Source organism: Ptiloglossa arizonensis, chromosome 8, assembly GCF_051014685.1.
Source record: "Ptiloglossa arizonensis isolate GNS036 chromosome 8, iyPtiAriz1_principal, whole genome shotgun sequence".
Classification (NCBI taxonomy): domain Eukaryota; kingdom Metazoa; phylum Arthropoda; class Insecta; order Hymenoptera; family Colletidae; genus Ptiloglossa; species Ptiloglossa arizonensis.
The window spans coordinates 13,530,410-13,547,548 of NC_135055.1; the positions used below are offsets into that span (position 1 = coordinate 13,530,410).

A 17,139-nucleotide genomic window follows, 5' to 3' on the forward strand; every position below is an offset into this window, starting at 1 on the left:
AATGCAGGTTTACGTTTAAAGGGTTCGCTAGAAATTGAATCTCCGGGTAACAGTTTCTTTGGTATACAATAGGGATTTGTTAGCAGAATCCCCGAGTAGGTTTGTCCGGTATACCGAAATACTGGAAATTTTGGAGTTTGAATAGTTCTCAACTTATTGAAAATCTAAATAGCGATAGTAACCGACCGATGGTGAAGATTGAAAATAAAAATGAAACGGGATTTTAATAGCCAAGTTAAAAATAATCTTTTAAGCGGATCGAGGATAAAACGTAGTTTGCTCGTAGATGGTATTTCAAATTATGGAGAGAAAGTGATTCAAAATTTGCGATCGTTCCACTGAGATTGAACTGTAAATTTTTACTTATACTTGAAGTCAAAGGTTTCCTAGAGGTACGTAAGGCGACCATAATTCCTTCGTGGGTGGAGGCGTAGAGATTTGAAAGTCGAGTTCATTTTTCTCACGTGACGAGGACAGGAGCCGCCTTTCACTGTTATAACGTCACACGGTGCATTTATTGACGATAAAAATCATCGCGATTTAACTAGAAGCTATTAATTTATCCGGGATAAAGAATACCCTTCGATGTGTGCTGGACAAATCTCAGCCTTGTCTTTACAAATACATTCGTAGCTTCCCACATCGTTATAAGCCACTCCTAATGAAGAGGAGAAGACTTCAAACGTTTACACGACAGAAGAAGGAAAATGTACCGTTTGAAGTAAACTACTCTGCATCTCGAAGTACTCCTCGTGCCTATTAATTGTCTACTCTACCATCGAGGATATATTCCCAGGTTGTAGCAAAGTATTTTATCGTAATGTTCTACAAATGAATTCGTCTTTACAAGTACATTCGTAATTTTCTACATCGTTATAAGCCGCTCCTAATAAAGAAGATAAGACTTCAAACGTTTACACGACACAAGAAGAAAAATGTAGTTTGAAGTAAACTACTCTGCATCTCGAAATACATCTCGTGCCCATTAATTGTCTACTCTACCATCGAGGATACATTCCCAGGTTGTAGCAAAGTATTTTATCTGAATGTTCTACAAATGAATTCGTCTCTAGAAATACATTCGTAATTTTCTACATCGCTACGAGCCATCGGTGACAAAGTGGACATTTTAAAACACGTCACACGAGAAGCGATTACTCTTATCGCGAGTGAACGATGTTGCGTTATTATCTACCCGCATGAACTTATTAAAATAACGACACGCGTGTTTCGAAAGGCCATCGTGGGAATTTAACTGCGTTTAGAAGTGAAACGGAGGAGGCGTGCAAACGATACGTAAACTCGACGACGGAACTAGGAAACGTGCAAACGGTGTTCGATGAAACTTGACCCGTGAACGGCGACAACCGGCTGAGAGGATTAGGTATCTAGCGCAGTGGAATCGAGCCCAACGACATAGAAACGGACACGATTCAAGAAGTCGGACGACTCTGTCGTTTCCCTCTTGTTTCACACTCGAGAGGCATCGTTCGTTCATCGACCGTCATCGTCCAGCGGAACGGTCTTCCGTTTTCACTAGGGACACGAGCTTAACGGAATATGTGTCAGGGTTGCTTAACCTTCCCAGAATCGTGTGTCGAAATCGAAATTCGCGCATTGTTAAGATACTGTTGACACGTTCAGCACCGTGTGGACACCACCGTGAAATATTTCGTAATATTTCCTCCAACGGTACGTAATTAATCATTTACAATTATTACTTACCGTCGTAAGTAATTTCGAAGACCGACCGAATGAATTCGAATGCTCCACGAGTAGTTCAGAAATGGAAAATGATGGATCAGGTTCAAAACTTTGCGAACAATTTACCAAAAATTCTCCGTTCCTCTGAAATCATTTTTGTCTCGGCTGTCATGAACATTTATTAATTACACGTATTTATTTAATTGTACACTGGCATACTTATAATACGCACCATATTGTGATCTGGTGAAATCAACATGTATACTTCTATTCATCGCCACCGTGATACATCATGAAATGAATTAAATACTGCATATTTAATAAACGAAAAATAAACTTGCACACTTATTCAAGATAACAATCACCGAAATTTTAAAATCCAGTTTTGCTATTTTTTCTCTACTTCGAACAAGCCACTGTAAGGTAAAATTCACATTGAAACACTTTCAAAATCATTTATTAATCTATGATACATCAAAGTGTTTTACATAGACAAAAGAACGCAAGACGGTACAATAAACATTGGTATAACTTAGGAACGTTATGGCCACCTTCAGAGTATAATATATACACATACATGAATACTTAGAGAAACTTGAAATATAACGAAGTGTTTCGTGTATCTTGGTAAAGTCACGCAATAGTTGTAGCATTCGGATCGTGGCATTCGGATCGAGAACGTTCGATAGAAATGTTACGCTCGCTGCGTCCACAACTTTCGCTAATTGATATACAATTTCCCGTGAAAATTTGCGAAGAAAGTGGTACGAATTGGTCGCGCGTGTAAATTTCCCCGGGAAAAACTGTTCGCCACGCGAGATTAATCCGCGACCAGACGACACGACGTAACATTCGTAACGCTTGCATAATCCGAACACACACGATCGGCCATAAATCGCTCACACGTCCCTTTTCAGGTATTATTTATAGCCACCCCGTTGTATTTTCACGGAGGTTTACAATTCGCTCGCACCCACGGGGTTTTTAGCTGTCAATCTGTTACGTAAGATTACGACGGTGCATCGCGACGGGAGCCAATCAGAGTGAGATCCGAGGCATCGTTAAATGAGAGCAAAGTGTTGTCGATTCTAGACGAACAATTTATTTTATGCGCGTTCCGATTAGCATTTAAAATGATCGCGTAAACAGGAAGTGGAATCGGGAAGAAATACGGAGGTGTTCCGCGTAAAACCGTCCGAATGATTCAAAGCCCGAAATTGTCATAACAATAAAGATTGACAAGCTGTTGTCGAAGGAATTTTTACGACGCGCTGTACCTCCGACGTAATATTTTCATTTCGCGTGGCTGTACAACAGGTATCTGTTACCTGTAAATGTTAGAGGATTGTTTATAGCGTAATTCAATGGATTTCCTAAGGAGAGATACTTTATTTATCCATTGGAATTTTTAATACATTAAATATTTACGTTTCTTTAAATATTCTTACGTATGTTGTGCTTTTTAAGAATTCGCGTAATCTGAAATTTCTAAGCGAGTTTGTTTTGTAGATTGCTATTGACATTGTATTATTAATATTATTTTTTAAAATGTTACAGAAAGAAATTACGTCACTGATTATTAAAAAAGGAAATAAAGCGACCCTGTCAAACCTTTTACTTATACAGTAGCCTAGCATTTTCGCTTACATTACATTTATTTGAATAATCTTCTAATTATCCGAGTGTACAATGCCAAAGAAACATCTAATTAATTATTCTGTCCGAAAGCAGGTACACAGATGTTACTTTCGACTGGTATATTATAACTCTGCTTCGATTGATTCGTGTAGAGTGTAAATTGTCATATTATTGATTTTTTGAGAATACAACAAACCTCGACGTTAAAGAAAAAATAACTATGCGCGAAGAAGCTACTGAATCTCATTAAGCAGGACTAAATGAAAGAGCCTACAATGCAGAGTGGTGGTACCGAAAGGAACGAAAATGAAGATTAAAAGTCACGTCATGTCGCTGGTTCTCCGTAATGGCGGTTACGTGGTGAACAACCTCGGTTTCCCTGCCGTCTCGTTTCGTTAGTTTGGTACGGGCCGCGGATTGGCCCGTCATTTAAATGCCAACGAACCCTCGAGTCTGCCACGAGCGCCCCTGAAAACACCCCTATTCGCCAGCTAGGGTAAGAATCGGTAGAAAGGGTAGCTTCTAACAATTCGTGGAAATGCCAGTATCTCGACTCATCGGCATTGTTCCGTAACTCGAGACATTTCCACGTGAACTTCTATCATTAACATTTTAACATTAGGTTAACTCGTTTCGCCACCGCACATTGATAAGTCAAGATGTCGGTCATCCATACGTCTTATCGCTGGACAACGAGACGAATTGTTGAGAAAAACAGTGTGGAATACTTTAACTCCGGTACAGATTCTCGTATTTATTCGAATAAAATTAAATTGAATGAAAAAAAAAAGGAAATCGAATCGTTCGTACGTTTACTTCTTCGAGATTGTCAAAAAGATTGAAGTACATAAAAATAATAGAAAAATGGATGGAGAATTTTAAAAAGCAGTTGAGAAAGATATTAATAGATAAAGTCAATGCTTTAGAAACGATTCATAATGAAATGTATCATAAATAACTGACTGCTATTCAAGATGATTCAAGCGAATTTAATTGAATCTCGTTCATTTATTAACACTTTACCATTCGTATGGTACAGTTTAACATAAGGTAAACGTATACAGTATACTTTCAGTTATTACTTTCGTGAAAGTGAGTAACTACAGAATAAGAAACAAATCGTTGAGATTAATACGAGACGGTTACCATTTGACGTTCGATGTACATCTGGCGCCAAAATGACGTCAGCGTTACGGTGCTAGGATTCCTCTGTCCGTTTCTATGAATCCTCGGTCCTCGTATTCTCGTGATACCCGGTAACTGTAATTTACAATGCAATGAATTCCCTTTCAAGGTGGCGCGAAACGTGTCTTTCAAAATTTGCTGACGAAACGTCGAGAGTTCCACAGTGTCTTGCGCGAGTGAAATATTATCAGTCACTTGAAAACCAAACGGTCCGTAACTTCCCGAAAGGGGACTCGGTGCCAATTTTCGGGGCATAAATCTTGCTAAAAGTTCCTGGTAAACTTCGCGTGATTTTATACCACGGTATTACGTCTTCCGGTTAAAAAGAATACCGCGAATACCTGTTTGGATTTTCACGGGATACAACTTATCTTAGCCAGGCGACGAGCCAAACTTTCAAATCTTCAATGAATCACTCCGCGACAATAATGCGGGCTCACGAATGATAGAATGCGGACAATGAGAGTTTCCAAGAAGCCCGGAGGATACACTTATCGAGAATTATAATTTCGTCAAGGTGCGATTGAAAATGGAAGTACAAGGAAAATTTCGTTATTCGTCAATTTGTAATTGAAATATTCCTCTCGGATTATTTTTTTAACAGATAGCGAGGTGTTCAAGTCTTTTCAAATGGAATCGCAAATTTTCACTCACGTGACACCGCAGCACCGAGACATAACCTCCAAAAGAAATATGAATCGCATGTAACGTATGAAAATCGCATATGAATAATGGAAAGACTATGATAAATAAGATTGGACTCTTCGTATCGTTTCATAACTAATAGTAAAGCAAACTTATTCGAATATTATTCGAAGGACATTCGAAGGGTGTGTTCGTGTTCGTTTCTTGTTCATATTTCTACTCATAGAAGATATTGGTACCTGCTGGCTATTAAATCCTGGAACACTCTGCATATAAGTATATACAGGGTGTTCCAGGAAGAGACTGAACAACTTTACCAATATATTTGGTAAGTCATTCTGAATCAAAAATTTCACGATAAATATTGCCCTAGTTTTATTCATTTCAGGAAAAAGCTTCCACGTATACATAATTGGAACAAGGTAACAATATTTAAAATTTTTACGTAACTCTTATCTTTTTTTACTGCTACACTTTTATTCGAAGTTTCAACAACCGTTACCTCGTTCCAGTAATTTCATTTCCAATGGCGTTACTCGCAACACGCTCGTTCCCAGCGCGCATTTTGTGCGATACTCGAGTACACTAAACACTGATTACCTCGAAAGCGAATAAACCGAAATCTGTAGCGTATACGCCCCGTTTGATTCGGAATGACCATACCGGGTAAAGTTACTCTCCTCCTGGGACATCCTGTACATAGAAAACCCATTCATTGTCCTCTCGTAGCGACTCGTTCGTTTTCGAAAAAAAATTCTCCACCTGTGCTTCGCATATTGATAACCAAATTTCGCGACGCCTCTGCATCGTTTTTCGAGAACTCGGCACGACGTCAAAACGATATTCCGTCGATACTGCGCGCGACAGTCGTGTACAGTAAACCTTGATTATCTTAAAAGCGAACATCATTATGCGAGTCACTACCGGCGATTTTTCGAGAGCCCTCAACACGGGGTATTCGAACAATATCCCGTCGACATATATAGTACGCGATGCGCTCGATCCTGGCGTGCATTTCGCGCGATACTCGAGCACAGTAAACAAAGATTATCTTGAAAGCGAACGAACCGGAACGACCACACCGGTAAACTTATTCTCCTTCTGCTCCACCCTGTGCGTAAAAAAAAGCATTTCGTTATCCTTCGGAGGATAATTTACCTAAAAAATTCTCCACTCCTCGCATATTGATAAGCGATTTTCGAACATCACGCGAGCCACTACTGGCCGTTTCTCGAGAACCCTCGACACGGTACTCAAACGGTATCCTGTCGATGTGCTCGATCTCGAGGCCGTCCATGGCAACGCGTAAGGTAAAGTACGATGTCAAGTCCGTCTCGTCGCGAGCCCTGGCCGAGGTTAAGGGTGCCGTAAAGGGTCGGTCAGCGAGCAAGTGATAAGTGTTCGTTCTTTTCACTTTCCTTCCTTCCTTCCCGCGGCACGACAGGACATTCGATCGCGGCTGGATCGCGTACATGCTCCAGGGACTACGAGGTACGCGAGGCCAGAGTAAACTCGCTTTATATACGTTTACACGGGGCGCGGTATCGACACCTCGTAAACCAAGAGGAAGTCGTACCTTTCCCGTGTGTACACGCCGTAATAAAACGAGCATACAAGCGACGGTGTCGCCGGTACGCGGGCATAAAGCAATATTGATCCGGCGTACTTTCTAGGTGGATTTTTCTTCGTTAGGAAATTCGATGAGGACAGACGACCGAGCGTGTGTCACCGTTGCGCGCCTACCTCGCCAGCGATAATATTTTGTTAAGTCTGTTTTCGCGAGCGATATCGCGTCCCCTCGTCGTCCTCGAGGCCCCCCCTACGACAATTAACGAGCCACGGTGGGGGACAGCTTTTTAACCACCACCTCCTCCTCCTCCTCCTCCTCCTCTTCCACCTATTCCTCCACCTACCACCCTACGGAGCACGATATCGGCGCATCTAATGGATTTTGCGTACGGTCGCCGCGGTGCTACTTTTATTATGTCCCCGTATTCATAAGTGTAGCGTCGTAAAGTTGGTTAACATGTGGTCCGAGGCACTCCCTCCGCGAAGAACGCCACCCTATAGAAACACAGGGTCTAGCTTCGGATTTCTCCGGTCGTGTCGTATCGCTCCGAGCGACATTTTCATTTCAGGAGATAAGTTTCTAATTTTCTCCTTTCCTTTTTTTTTTTCTTTCTGTTTCGGATGGTGTAAGTAATTCGTGATTCCACTCTGGACAGAGTAAAGTCACGAAGTAACGCGCGAAGGTTAGAAAGGGATTCTTGGATGTGTTTCGCGTTGTTGTTTAGAAGTATCTTTAGAAGGGAACGTTTTTCGAGTTCTTCGCTTATTTTATTCCGTCGACAATTTGTAATTGCACGTGGTGAATTTTGCGAAGTAATATTGCGAGGATTTGCAACGATATTTACGAAAATATCGCCTATTTATATTATTGAAACATTCGCGCGAGCTATTACGAATATAAACTATGCGTTCACAAATAATATTAGTAATGCAAATATTCACAGGGCTTTTTTTTTGTCTCACCGAATCATCGATTCTGAATATATAAGCATCGATAAGTAATATTCTGGAAACTTTTTACAATCGAAGAGGGTGAGGAAGGGATAAGATATTTAAAATATTCCGAATGATAGACTCGACGAATCTCCCCCGTCCCTAATTCTTCCAGTATTGATAATCTTCTTTTATTTTTCACGGAATTATTCCCCGTTTGCCGAACGAAATGATACTTTAAGTCACACGCGCAGAAAAAGTAAGGTTATGTTAGCAACAGCAATCTACCACGCCTCTTTTGCACAACCATCGTAATTGCTTATCTTGTATACGCCCATTTGCATATACGTGCGATAAAACAAAAATAAACAAATTAACACCAACTTACGATCGGCCCGTACACGCTAATATTCCGCGCGAGATACAATTGCAACGCGATTGAAAATCACCGCCGAGAATAATTGCATTAATCGAGCCGACGGAACAAAGGCTATCGCGTAATGCACGAAAGAGGAACACCGTTTCTATGGATTTATCGAGGCACTGTGTATATTGGCACCTCGTAAACTAGAAGGAAGTCATTCCTCTCTCGTTCATCGGGTCGCAATAAAACGGGCGTACATCGCTGACGTTCGTTTCGTGCGCGCGGGTAATGTAACGTCAATTTGCGATACCTGGCGAACCTTGTCGGCGATGAATTAGTAAAATAATTCAAGGATGTCGACGAAAACCATAGTCACGAATCGACTCCACCGAAAGAATATATTTCGTTGCGTAAAGCATTCTTGAAACGAACTCTGCTTCGATGATGGCCAACTCGTCGAGATCTGTTCGAAATTAAATTATTCTATTAATTCACTTTTTCTTTTTTTTCGTTTCTAATCAGATACGTTTTTGTATCTGTAGGAAAATGAAAATTTTTCAACCGAAATGAACACGAATAGAATCGAAGTAAAAATTCAATGGAGAGATTGATTTTAAATAATTTAGTACGGAGTAAAATCGATTGAAGATTTTTAATTTAGCGAACGTTTTATTGGTCCACTTCAGAAACAATGTAAGAAACGACTAATCTGTAAAAACAGAGTGATATAATATGCGCGATGTCACATCTGTCAAATTAAATTGCAAATATTAAATGTGACACTAATGCAAGAGGGTAGTTCGCGAAGTCAACGAAAACCATTCAAGATAATATTTCCATCCCGAATTATATCATACTCTAGGAAAAACCATCGTATAATCTTTAAACAAATATTTGTCTACCCAAAAGAAAAGTAACCGCCAAAATTGTTAACAAATATTCAGCACTAAAATTACCAACCATACAATGCAGCAAAATTATCACATTGGCTACTTCCCCTCGGTTCGAGTCTCCCTTCCCTTTAAAATAAAATCCTGTAACGTAAGAGTAAACATCAAAATTATTAAAAAATATTCCGAACTAAAATTACCAGCGATACACTATAGCAAAATGATCGCAACGCAGTCCACTTCCATTGATTTCTCTTTCTTTTCGCTTAAAATAATTCGCTCTTGGAAGAGGTTAAAATCTTGCCAGCAACGCGGCAAGCAGTACAATTAAATCGCGCGGTAAAAATTCGTCCGGGTTCCCTTAACGAGCCGGTGTATCGACAGCTCGTAAAGCAGCAGGAAGTCGTAGCTGCAATAAACTCGACTCCTCTTCCTCGGTCCGTGTATCCTGACAGGACACCGTGACCCACGTGAACACCTCGCTGCGAAAATCGCGGAGGCCGTGTTTAGATAGCGGGCCTCGCGTCTCGTCCCGAAGGAGTAGAGACAAGCGGTGATGGTGGTGGAGGGGGGTTTGGTGTAGGGGGAGAGGGGAGGAGGAGAAAAATCACGGTTCGTTTAGAGAGGCACGTGGAGGTGGCGGTGGTTCGCGTTTTCAAGAGATCCTTTCGACGCGGGGACCGTGAGAAATTCGAGCGGAGAGCCGGGTCGATGATCCTCGAGGAAGTCCTCGACGACCTTGAATCGGGAAGGACCGCTCGCGCTGATGATACTCGTCTCTCCTGGCCACCGGAAGTTCTGCTTATGGCAGCCTCCTCGAGGTGAAAGGAGGAACGATTACGGCAAATGAAAGTTTTTGCCGCCGCTACGTATGACCGGATCATTGTTATTTCGTCTCACGAACGACGAGTGAGTTGTTGATCTTGAAAGTTTGTAACGGGCTCCGGAGCGTGGACCGTAGGAATTTGTTGCTCCGGACAATTGGTGAATCGGCGTTTCTGGGAAGTTCCTGGGGAGTTGAGTAATATGGGTGAGTAAGCGCTGAGTGATATTATTGTTAAGTATGTTCCGGTGTGTATATATATATATATGTCCATGCAGTGGTTCTCATGTTCTTGGTCCATGGAGTCCTTTATTATTTTTGAACATCTATAAGAGGCTTCGAAGAGTCGTTTACGAGGATTTTAAGTATCGATGTTCAGTGTATTGGAATTTAAATTTTGAGAAATTCTTTAAAAAGGTATTTGTTGCTTCGTTTGATAAATATTCCGTATTTGTGTGTATTCTATAGTATATCTATTTAATGATGTATCAATGAGCCTTAGATTGGAAAAAGTGTACCACTCCGTAACTAATCTTTATATTTTGTGTTGAACAATCTAACATTAAAACCACCCCCTCGACGCTGTAAAAATAAAGCACCTCTTTCGATTTTTTTCCGTGAAGAACAAAAAGATCGCTTTAAACTTCAGAGTTTAAAACACCCTGAAATTGTGAAATTAAAAATTGAAAGGTCGGAGTAAAATTCAAAATTGGAAGGTAAAATTCCTTGTTTTTTTTTTTTTGTTATAAAGGGTAAAACTTTCTAATTTATATTTCTGAATTTTATATACAAAAATTGAATGTAACATTAGAAACGCTCCAAAAGTACTCAAATAATGCCCGACATTTTTCATCCACCCTTCTCTTAATCTAAACTTTCCCTCCACTCTGTTCCACGCGCTCGAAACCCCACGCTGTAAGAAGAAACCGTGAACCGATCGAATGAAATTAAATCGAACATTACAAGTGAAGACCACCTACGTTCAAGAACTCCGTTCCAAAGTAACCCGCTTCGTGCCTGAAACTATTAAAAAAAAAAAGAAAAACCACCTCCCCAACTCACGAACCTACAAAACCTACAAAATCACGAGCCCTTTCATCGGTCCGGTTGCCCCGGTGAAATCTAAAAAAGAATAAAAGGAAACCGCTCGAATCTCCGCGGTATAAGAAAATACCGCGAGCGGATAGGCTCGCGTCACTCGTGGAGTCTAGCGGGAACGTGAACAAGTTCCCTAAGAGTCTTACAATTAGTGCAATATTCATCTTCTTGCGGCGCGGCAGCTTCTCGGCCTACCGCGAAGTCCGACTGGCGAACGCAACAGAAAGGGTAGGAAGGAAGTTTTCTATCGATCCGTGGCGATGTTTTGAGGTCAGGGCGCTGCGCCAGCACTGCGGCGACGGGGTACCGCGATGCCTAGACCGAAGTCGTCACCGACGACGGAAACCCCGAACGATGATCTCGACGATGATCCAACCTCGCGATCCATCGACGAACGGAGCGTCACCTCGACGGAGGTTCGATGATTCGATCCACTGTCCCGACCCACCCCGCTCCCCTCCATACGACCCCCTTGGTTCTTTATTCCCCTGTCAATCTTTTCCCGGGGACCGCAATGCGGACAGACACCGTTTCGAGACGGGTCAGTCCTCCTATTGCGACTCTGCGAAGAAATCGTTGTAATCTCCATGTAAACCGATGGAACCTCTTGAATGTGTTCCGATAATGGATGCTTTCGAACGTTCCGGAATTCGTTGCCAGGCCTGTTACCTCCCCGCCTTTGGGATTTTTAGCATTTTTGTTCGCCCGGAAAGTAGGTTTTCGGTACAAGGACTGCGTTTTTTCGGTGGAATCTCGCGAGCAAGAACGTTTCACGTACTTCGGTGTTTCTGAATGCGAGCTCCGCGGAACGGTGTTCGAGGATTACGTTGACAGGGAACGATCGCGTGTTTAGGTGCATTTATTTATCGATATTTCGTTCTTTGAATTTCTATGCGCGGGGAAATCGATACATTAAAATACGTCGAAGGAAATAGTATTGGAAAAGAGGTACAATTCGGAAACAATTAACGAAATTGTACTCAATTCTATTCATTTACGAGACGTGCAATCTTTGGAAAGTTCTTTATCGTGTACATTGAGAAACTTTTGTTTGATAAAAATTTGAATATCTTTTATGAAATAATCTTTCATGGAATTAACATTTTTATACGTATACCGTTTTTTGTATAAAGTTTCAATACTTGTTAATAGTACATTATAATTTAACCTTGTACCTATGTCAACCATTGTCGTTTACCTATTGGTATTCAATATGAAAAGCAACCTTCCTACGAACACGAACGTCAGCGAATAACAAACTATAATGGTTAGACTGAGATCCAGACGCACAAAAATTATCCATGAATACCTTATCAAGAAAGTGGAGCCACCCTTTTGTGAGCGATGCCAAAACCAAACAGATCTAACAACTGGCCATATATTATACGAATGTAGAACAACAGAACTATTAAGGAGAAAATATAACACGACTCCAATCGTAGAATAAAAAAAGATCGGATGGATCGTAATCTGGAATACTTGGAGCTAATTAATATACATCGCAAAATATGGATCATCGTAATGCAATATCGTCTCCAACGAGCAAAAAAATATGACGTAGAAATAAAACAGAGAAGAATCATCAGCTAATAAAACATTTGATTTTACCAAACGAGTCTCGAACCCAAGACACATAATCAAACATTCGTGTTCCGAATATAGGGGCAATTACAGTGGCTCATGAAAGTATTTATACACTATTATAAGAAAATTTCCCTAATCTATAAGTTTGATTTTAATGAAAGTTTGTGTGCATGCAAAGTATACTGTGCCACATGTGACACAATTATTTCGTCGAAAAAGTATGTTCTCGACGAGATGCAATCAGTCCCCGAAAATTCAACATTTCTCCATTCTTCTGATACAATTATTTCTAAGAAAATTTTCCGTAAGAAAATACCAAACATTCTTTCCCAGAAAATGTTTATTCTGCCTCGCACAATTGCAAAGTTCCAAAGAAATAGTTGTTGCAAGCTCTTCGATCGTACGAAATCGCTTAAAATTCTCCTTTGTAGTGCCATTCTCCTTTCAACCTTTTACAAATTGTTTACAAACACAACTTCGCGAAGTTGCGAAATAGAGCGAAACTTTTCTTACAAAAGAGTTCACTTTCTATCGCTCCAAAAAATTTTCCTCAAAAAATGAAACAAGAGCCTAATTTCATCCCCTCGGGAATATTTTGTGTCAAGAAAAAAAAAAATTGCATCAAATGTATTTCGGTACGTTTTACCTGCACACGAGCCTTCGTTGAAGTCGTACTTACAAGTTGGTGGAATTTCCTTGCGATAGAACGTACGAATTACTTTCGTGAACGATTGTATGCGTCTGCTGGACGACTGTCCTCGATAGAGGATTTCGTGATATCGAGATCAGACGGTCGACGAGAAATCGAAAGAATCGAGGCGGGTTCCGGTATTCAACGTTATCAGCTGTTCGTCGATGAGGGACGAGACCAGGTGGGCGTCACGCACCGTGGAATCCCTGGCCTTCTAACGTTCTATCGTATCACGAAAACTGTGGCAGATAAAGAAGAAAGGGAAGACCGGGAGAATTACGCGGGACCGCAACGAAATTATCCGAGCCGCAGACGTTCTTAATGCTACTCATAACAACGCGGCGAGAACTGGAAGGCACCGTCGGGGGCGAAACGGCCATTATGTGCCAGCTGTTTCTGCCCCCCTACGTTCTCTCCCCCTTGTGTCTATCCTTTCCACGTGCCCAGCCAGAATAGAGCCAGGCGTGTGCCACGATTAAACTTGATACTCTGTATCTTCTTAATTTCCTCTTTTTTCTTCCTGTTATTGCCCCACCGAGACACATTGGCCGAGTTCGAAGCTTTATGCATTAAATTGCATGACTCGATGTTTCGGTGTACGAGGCGTTCGCGCGTTCCGTGGCTCGCAACGGAAGAAACGAGGAACCAACGAGTACCCTCGATGAGCTAAGCTCATCGATCCAGAGGGAGTTCGAAACATCGATGAGTTAGGAACTGTGGGGTAAGGATTGGTTGAAAGTTTTTCGATTGACTTTAGGGAAACTTGGACTCGAGGTTTCGAAACCTCCTAGGAAGATTTTAGATTCCGAGAAATAAAATCGAATCGATGGGTCGAAGAACGGTACACGTTCGCGAATCATAACTTGAGACGAATGATGCACAGTTCGAAAGATTTTTGAAACATTTGGCGATTGGTTAGGATCATTGGAGTAAGTGGTAGTAGGGTTTACAATCGACGTTATGGAAATTTAGACTCAACGTTTCAAGTTTAGATCCCTCTGGGAAGATTTTAATTATTAAGAGATAAAATTGAATCGACGAGTCCAAGAACAGTGCAAATCTAAGAACCAAGTCTTCAGATATTTGAGAAAAGCTTCTTGCACTTCTTTTGCGCGGTTCTTTATCCCAGTATGCAGTTCCCTATACATTTTATACAGTTTCGAGATCACTTAAAAATGGTTAATTTTAAACCTGTACTTCGACTCGACGATCAACCGAAAGAAATTTCAAATGAAGATTTGGGATCTGACCATTTGTCTCGATCACTACATTTCCGTAGTGATCCTTATTTTACAATCAAATTCGCGGTATAATATCGTCAAATTGAAACGATCGGAGCAATAAGAAACCAACAACCAGTGTCCATAGAAGAGTTACAGCTAGAGCTTCCAGCCATTTCGTTTCGAATCGTTGGACACGCCAACGTCGAAGCGACTCGTCTCGTTTCTTTGTTCTATCGCTCGTCGTTTCTTCGAGCGTGTAACGTTAGAGCAACGAGACACGGTTTAACGTTATAAACAACCTTGCTCTCCATTTATCCCGCTGCCAGTTCGTACCGAAGTTGTTCGACGATTCGTCGAACAACAACGCGATCCATCAACATTCCCTGTCACGTGGAAATAAAAGTGTCCATCGCTCGTAGCTGAAGCGAATACGCGACACGCGAGGAACGTTCGGCCGTGTCACTCCGTGTGCAAACAAGCGACGTGAATCTCGAATAACAAACTTCACCGTCGACGCGCGGTTAATCGAAGAAAAAAGTGGAGCAGTTTGTAGCACGGTGTGTCCACGTCCCACTGGCAATTGCGCCGAAGCTATACCGCCGACAATCCTCCTCTTGGGTGCCTCTTAACATTTAACGTGTCTACGTCCCGGCTAGGCCACGATTTCCACGATCCACCGCTTATACCCGATGAGAAGCGATCGGTGGCGCGTAGACGAGTCACCACGTATCCATGATGCACGTGCGGGCACGAAAGGCGTTTACGTGTCCCCCTACGCTCACCTAAGTACATAAGTATGTGCGCCAGAAAGTCTACGCGATGTGTACCTAGACATGAATGACCACACGGCATATGGCGTCCACGAGCATCCCGTACGCTGACCACTTTCCATTATTCTAGTTTCTTTTTATTACTCTGCATTTCGTTGCTTCTGGGTAGTTGTCTACCTGATTGCATCGCACCGAGGAATCGCGGTCAAGAGGGTAGAACGGTTTGAAATTTTGGAAATTTCGATACCTTTTCGTTTTAGATTCTTGTTTGGAGTCTTAAGGGTAAAATTTGAAAGGTACCGATCTTTAAAAGAATCTATTCTCGCAACGATCAAGAAACTAGGGAAACCTAAGTCTAGATCGTATTTGGGAGAATTTTGAATATCGTTGCACATTTCGGATAACATTTTCGTTTTAGCGAGCGTGAAATGAGAAGCGAAAGATGGTATCTTGGGAAGTTTGCAGGTGTTAGATCGTTAGGTAAGGAGTATTACATTAGTTGATTTGTACCGATGTAAAGTTGGAAATAAATAATTATGAGCGTTTAATTCCCGTATTCGTGAATTAATCGGTGTTTATTTACGGACTGTCTGTGGTTGCGTATAGACTGGCCAGGTTCTATGAAAATTTAATAAGGCTAAAGAAAAAGCAATGTTCCTTTTCGTGCTTCTCAGACCAACGCAACGAAACATTTATGCGCATAACTTTGCGAAAAATGAAATTATGTTTTCCGAAACTTTCGCACGATCGTAATTTATAATTTTAACAGAACTGATAAATAGGTGTAAATTAACGAGCGATTGCCGCAGACACGGACCGAACCTCGCAGATTTAATCCATTAATACGAAATAAAAAATAGCATTCGTATCAACATCATTATTTTCAATTAACTCTCGCGAGAAACGTTCATTCGAATGTATAGAGTAAGAAAGAATTTTCTCAAGAATTAAATAACGAAAATAATTCGAAGGAAAGTTATTCGTATATTGACGCAAATTCCCATCTACGTATCCAAAGAAATTCACTCGAGCAATTATATTAACGAGTATTATTCATTTACAAAAAAAAATGCACGATATTATCCTCGGTCCCGTCTTATGTGTGTTCAAGAGGAGTCTCCAGATGCGGATCTGGAGTCTTTTCGTAAAAAGTGTGCTTTCGGAATCGACGCACGCGACATTCTCGACGAAGATTACGATCCCGAAACGTTGGTATACTCTTCCACGCGGCTTGCACCTGGACTCTCCGAAACAGTGTCAGGTGGCTCCACGCTTTTGGTCATCGGTGGCTCCGGGCTCGTTTGAAGACCGAAAAATGGAATCTAATCAAAATAATAAGCACTCACCGCCACGAATTTACATATACCTCTTCGGCAGCTGCGCCGAAACGAGGAGAAACACGTTTCGTTTGATCAACGGACTCTGAATTCTTGTTTCTTTCAGCGCCGAGAAACTGAGCCACGAGGACAAGCCTTTTTCGATGAACGCCGTCAGCGATGTGCACGTGCACGCGAGACGTCACGCGACACGGATGAAAGCGTTGATAGAAAAACCAGTCGATATTTTATATATTATAGTATATACAAGTAACTATATAAAAGTATAAAATAATATAATATAAAATAAAATGTATAAGTAATATATAATAATAAGATTGTATCTTGCATATGTACATTATATAATATATATCTTTTACTTTTATATATATATATATATATATATATATATATATATGTGTATATATAAATATATAAATAATATATTTTATGTCGTATCCCGAGGACGCGTTTCGTGTATTTCCACTACCACGATTACACTCCGCCCGCAATGAAGTATTTCTTCAGGGACACGCAACCTGGCATTATGCAGGGTAAGATCGTAAAACGATCCGTTGTTGGAATAATACGAACGAGTTACGCGTACTTACATGTCGGACCGTTCAATCGCGATCAGTGTGAAATTACTACTTTCAACGTATTGGTCACTGCGGAACAGAATTGCGTCAGGGTGTGTAATCGCGAG

The 17,139-nt window shown here is 41.2% G+C and overlaps 1 protein-coding gene across 1 annotated transcript; it reads left to right on the top strand.

Annotated features, from left to right (window-relative positions):
• Nucleotides 1-1,067: 1,067 nt before the first annotated feature.
• Nucleotides 1,068-16,712, top strand: LOC143150404 (uncharacterized). The gene is made up of 2 exons (XM_076318654.1): nt 1,068-1,692; nt 16,231-16,712. Exon 2 carries the CDS (start codon nt 16,241-16,243, stop codon nt 16,541-16,543), a length of 303 nt encoding a protein of 100 aa, XP_076174769.1. The 5' UTR covers nt 1,068-1,692; nt 16,231-16,240; the 3' UTR covers nt 16,544-16,712.
• Nucleotides 16,713-17,139: the final 427 nt, after the last annotated feature.

Bases quoted from the DNA above. Each gene is read 5' to 3' on its own strand.
- LOC143150404 (XM_076318654.1), top strand. From the start codon at position 16,241: ATGCGGATCTGGAGTCTTTTCGTAAAAAGTGTGCTTTCGGAATCGACG.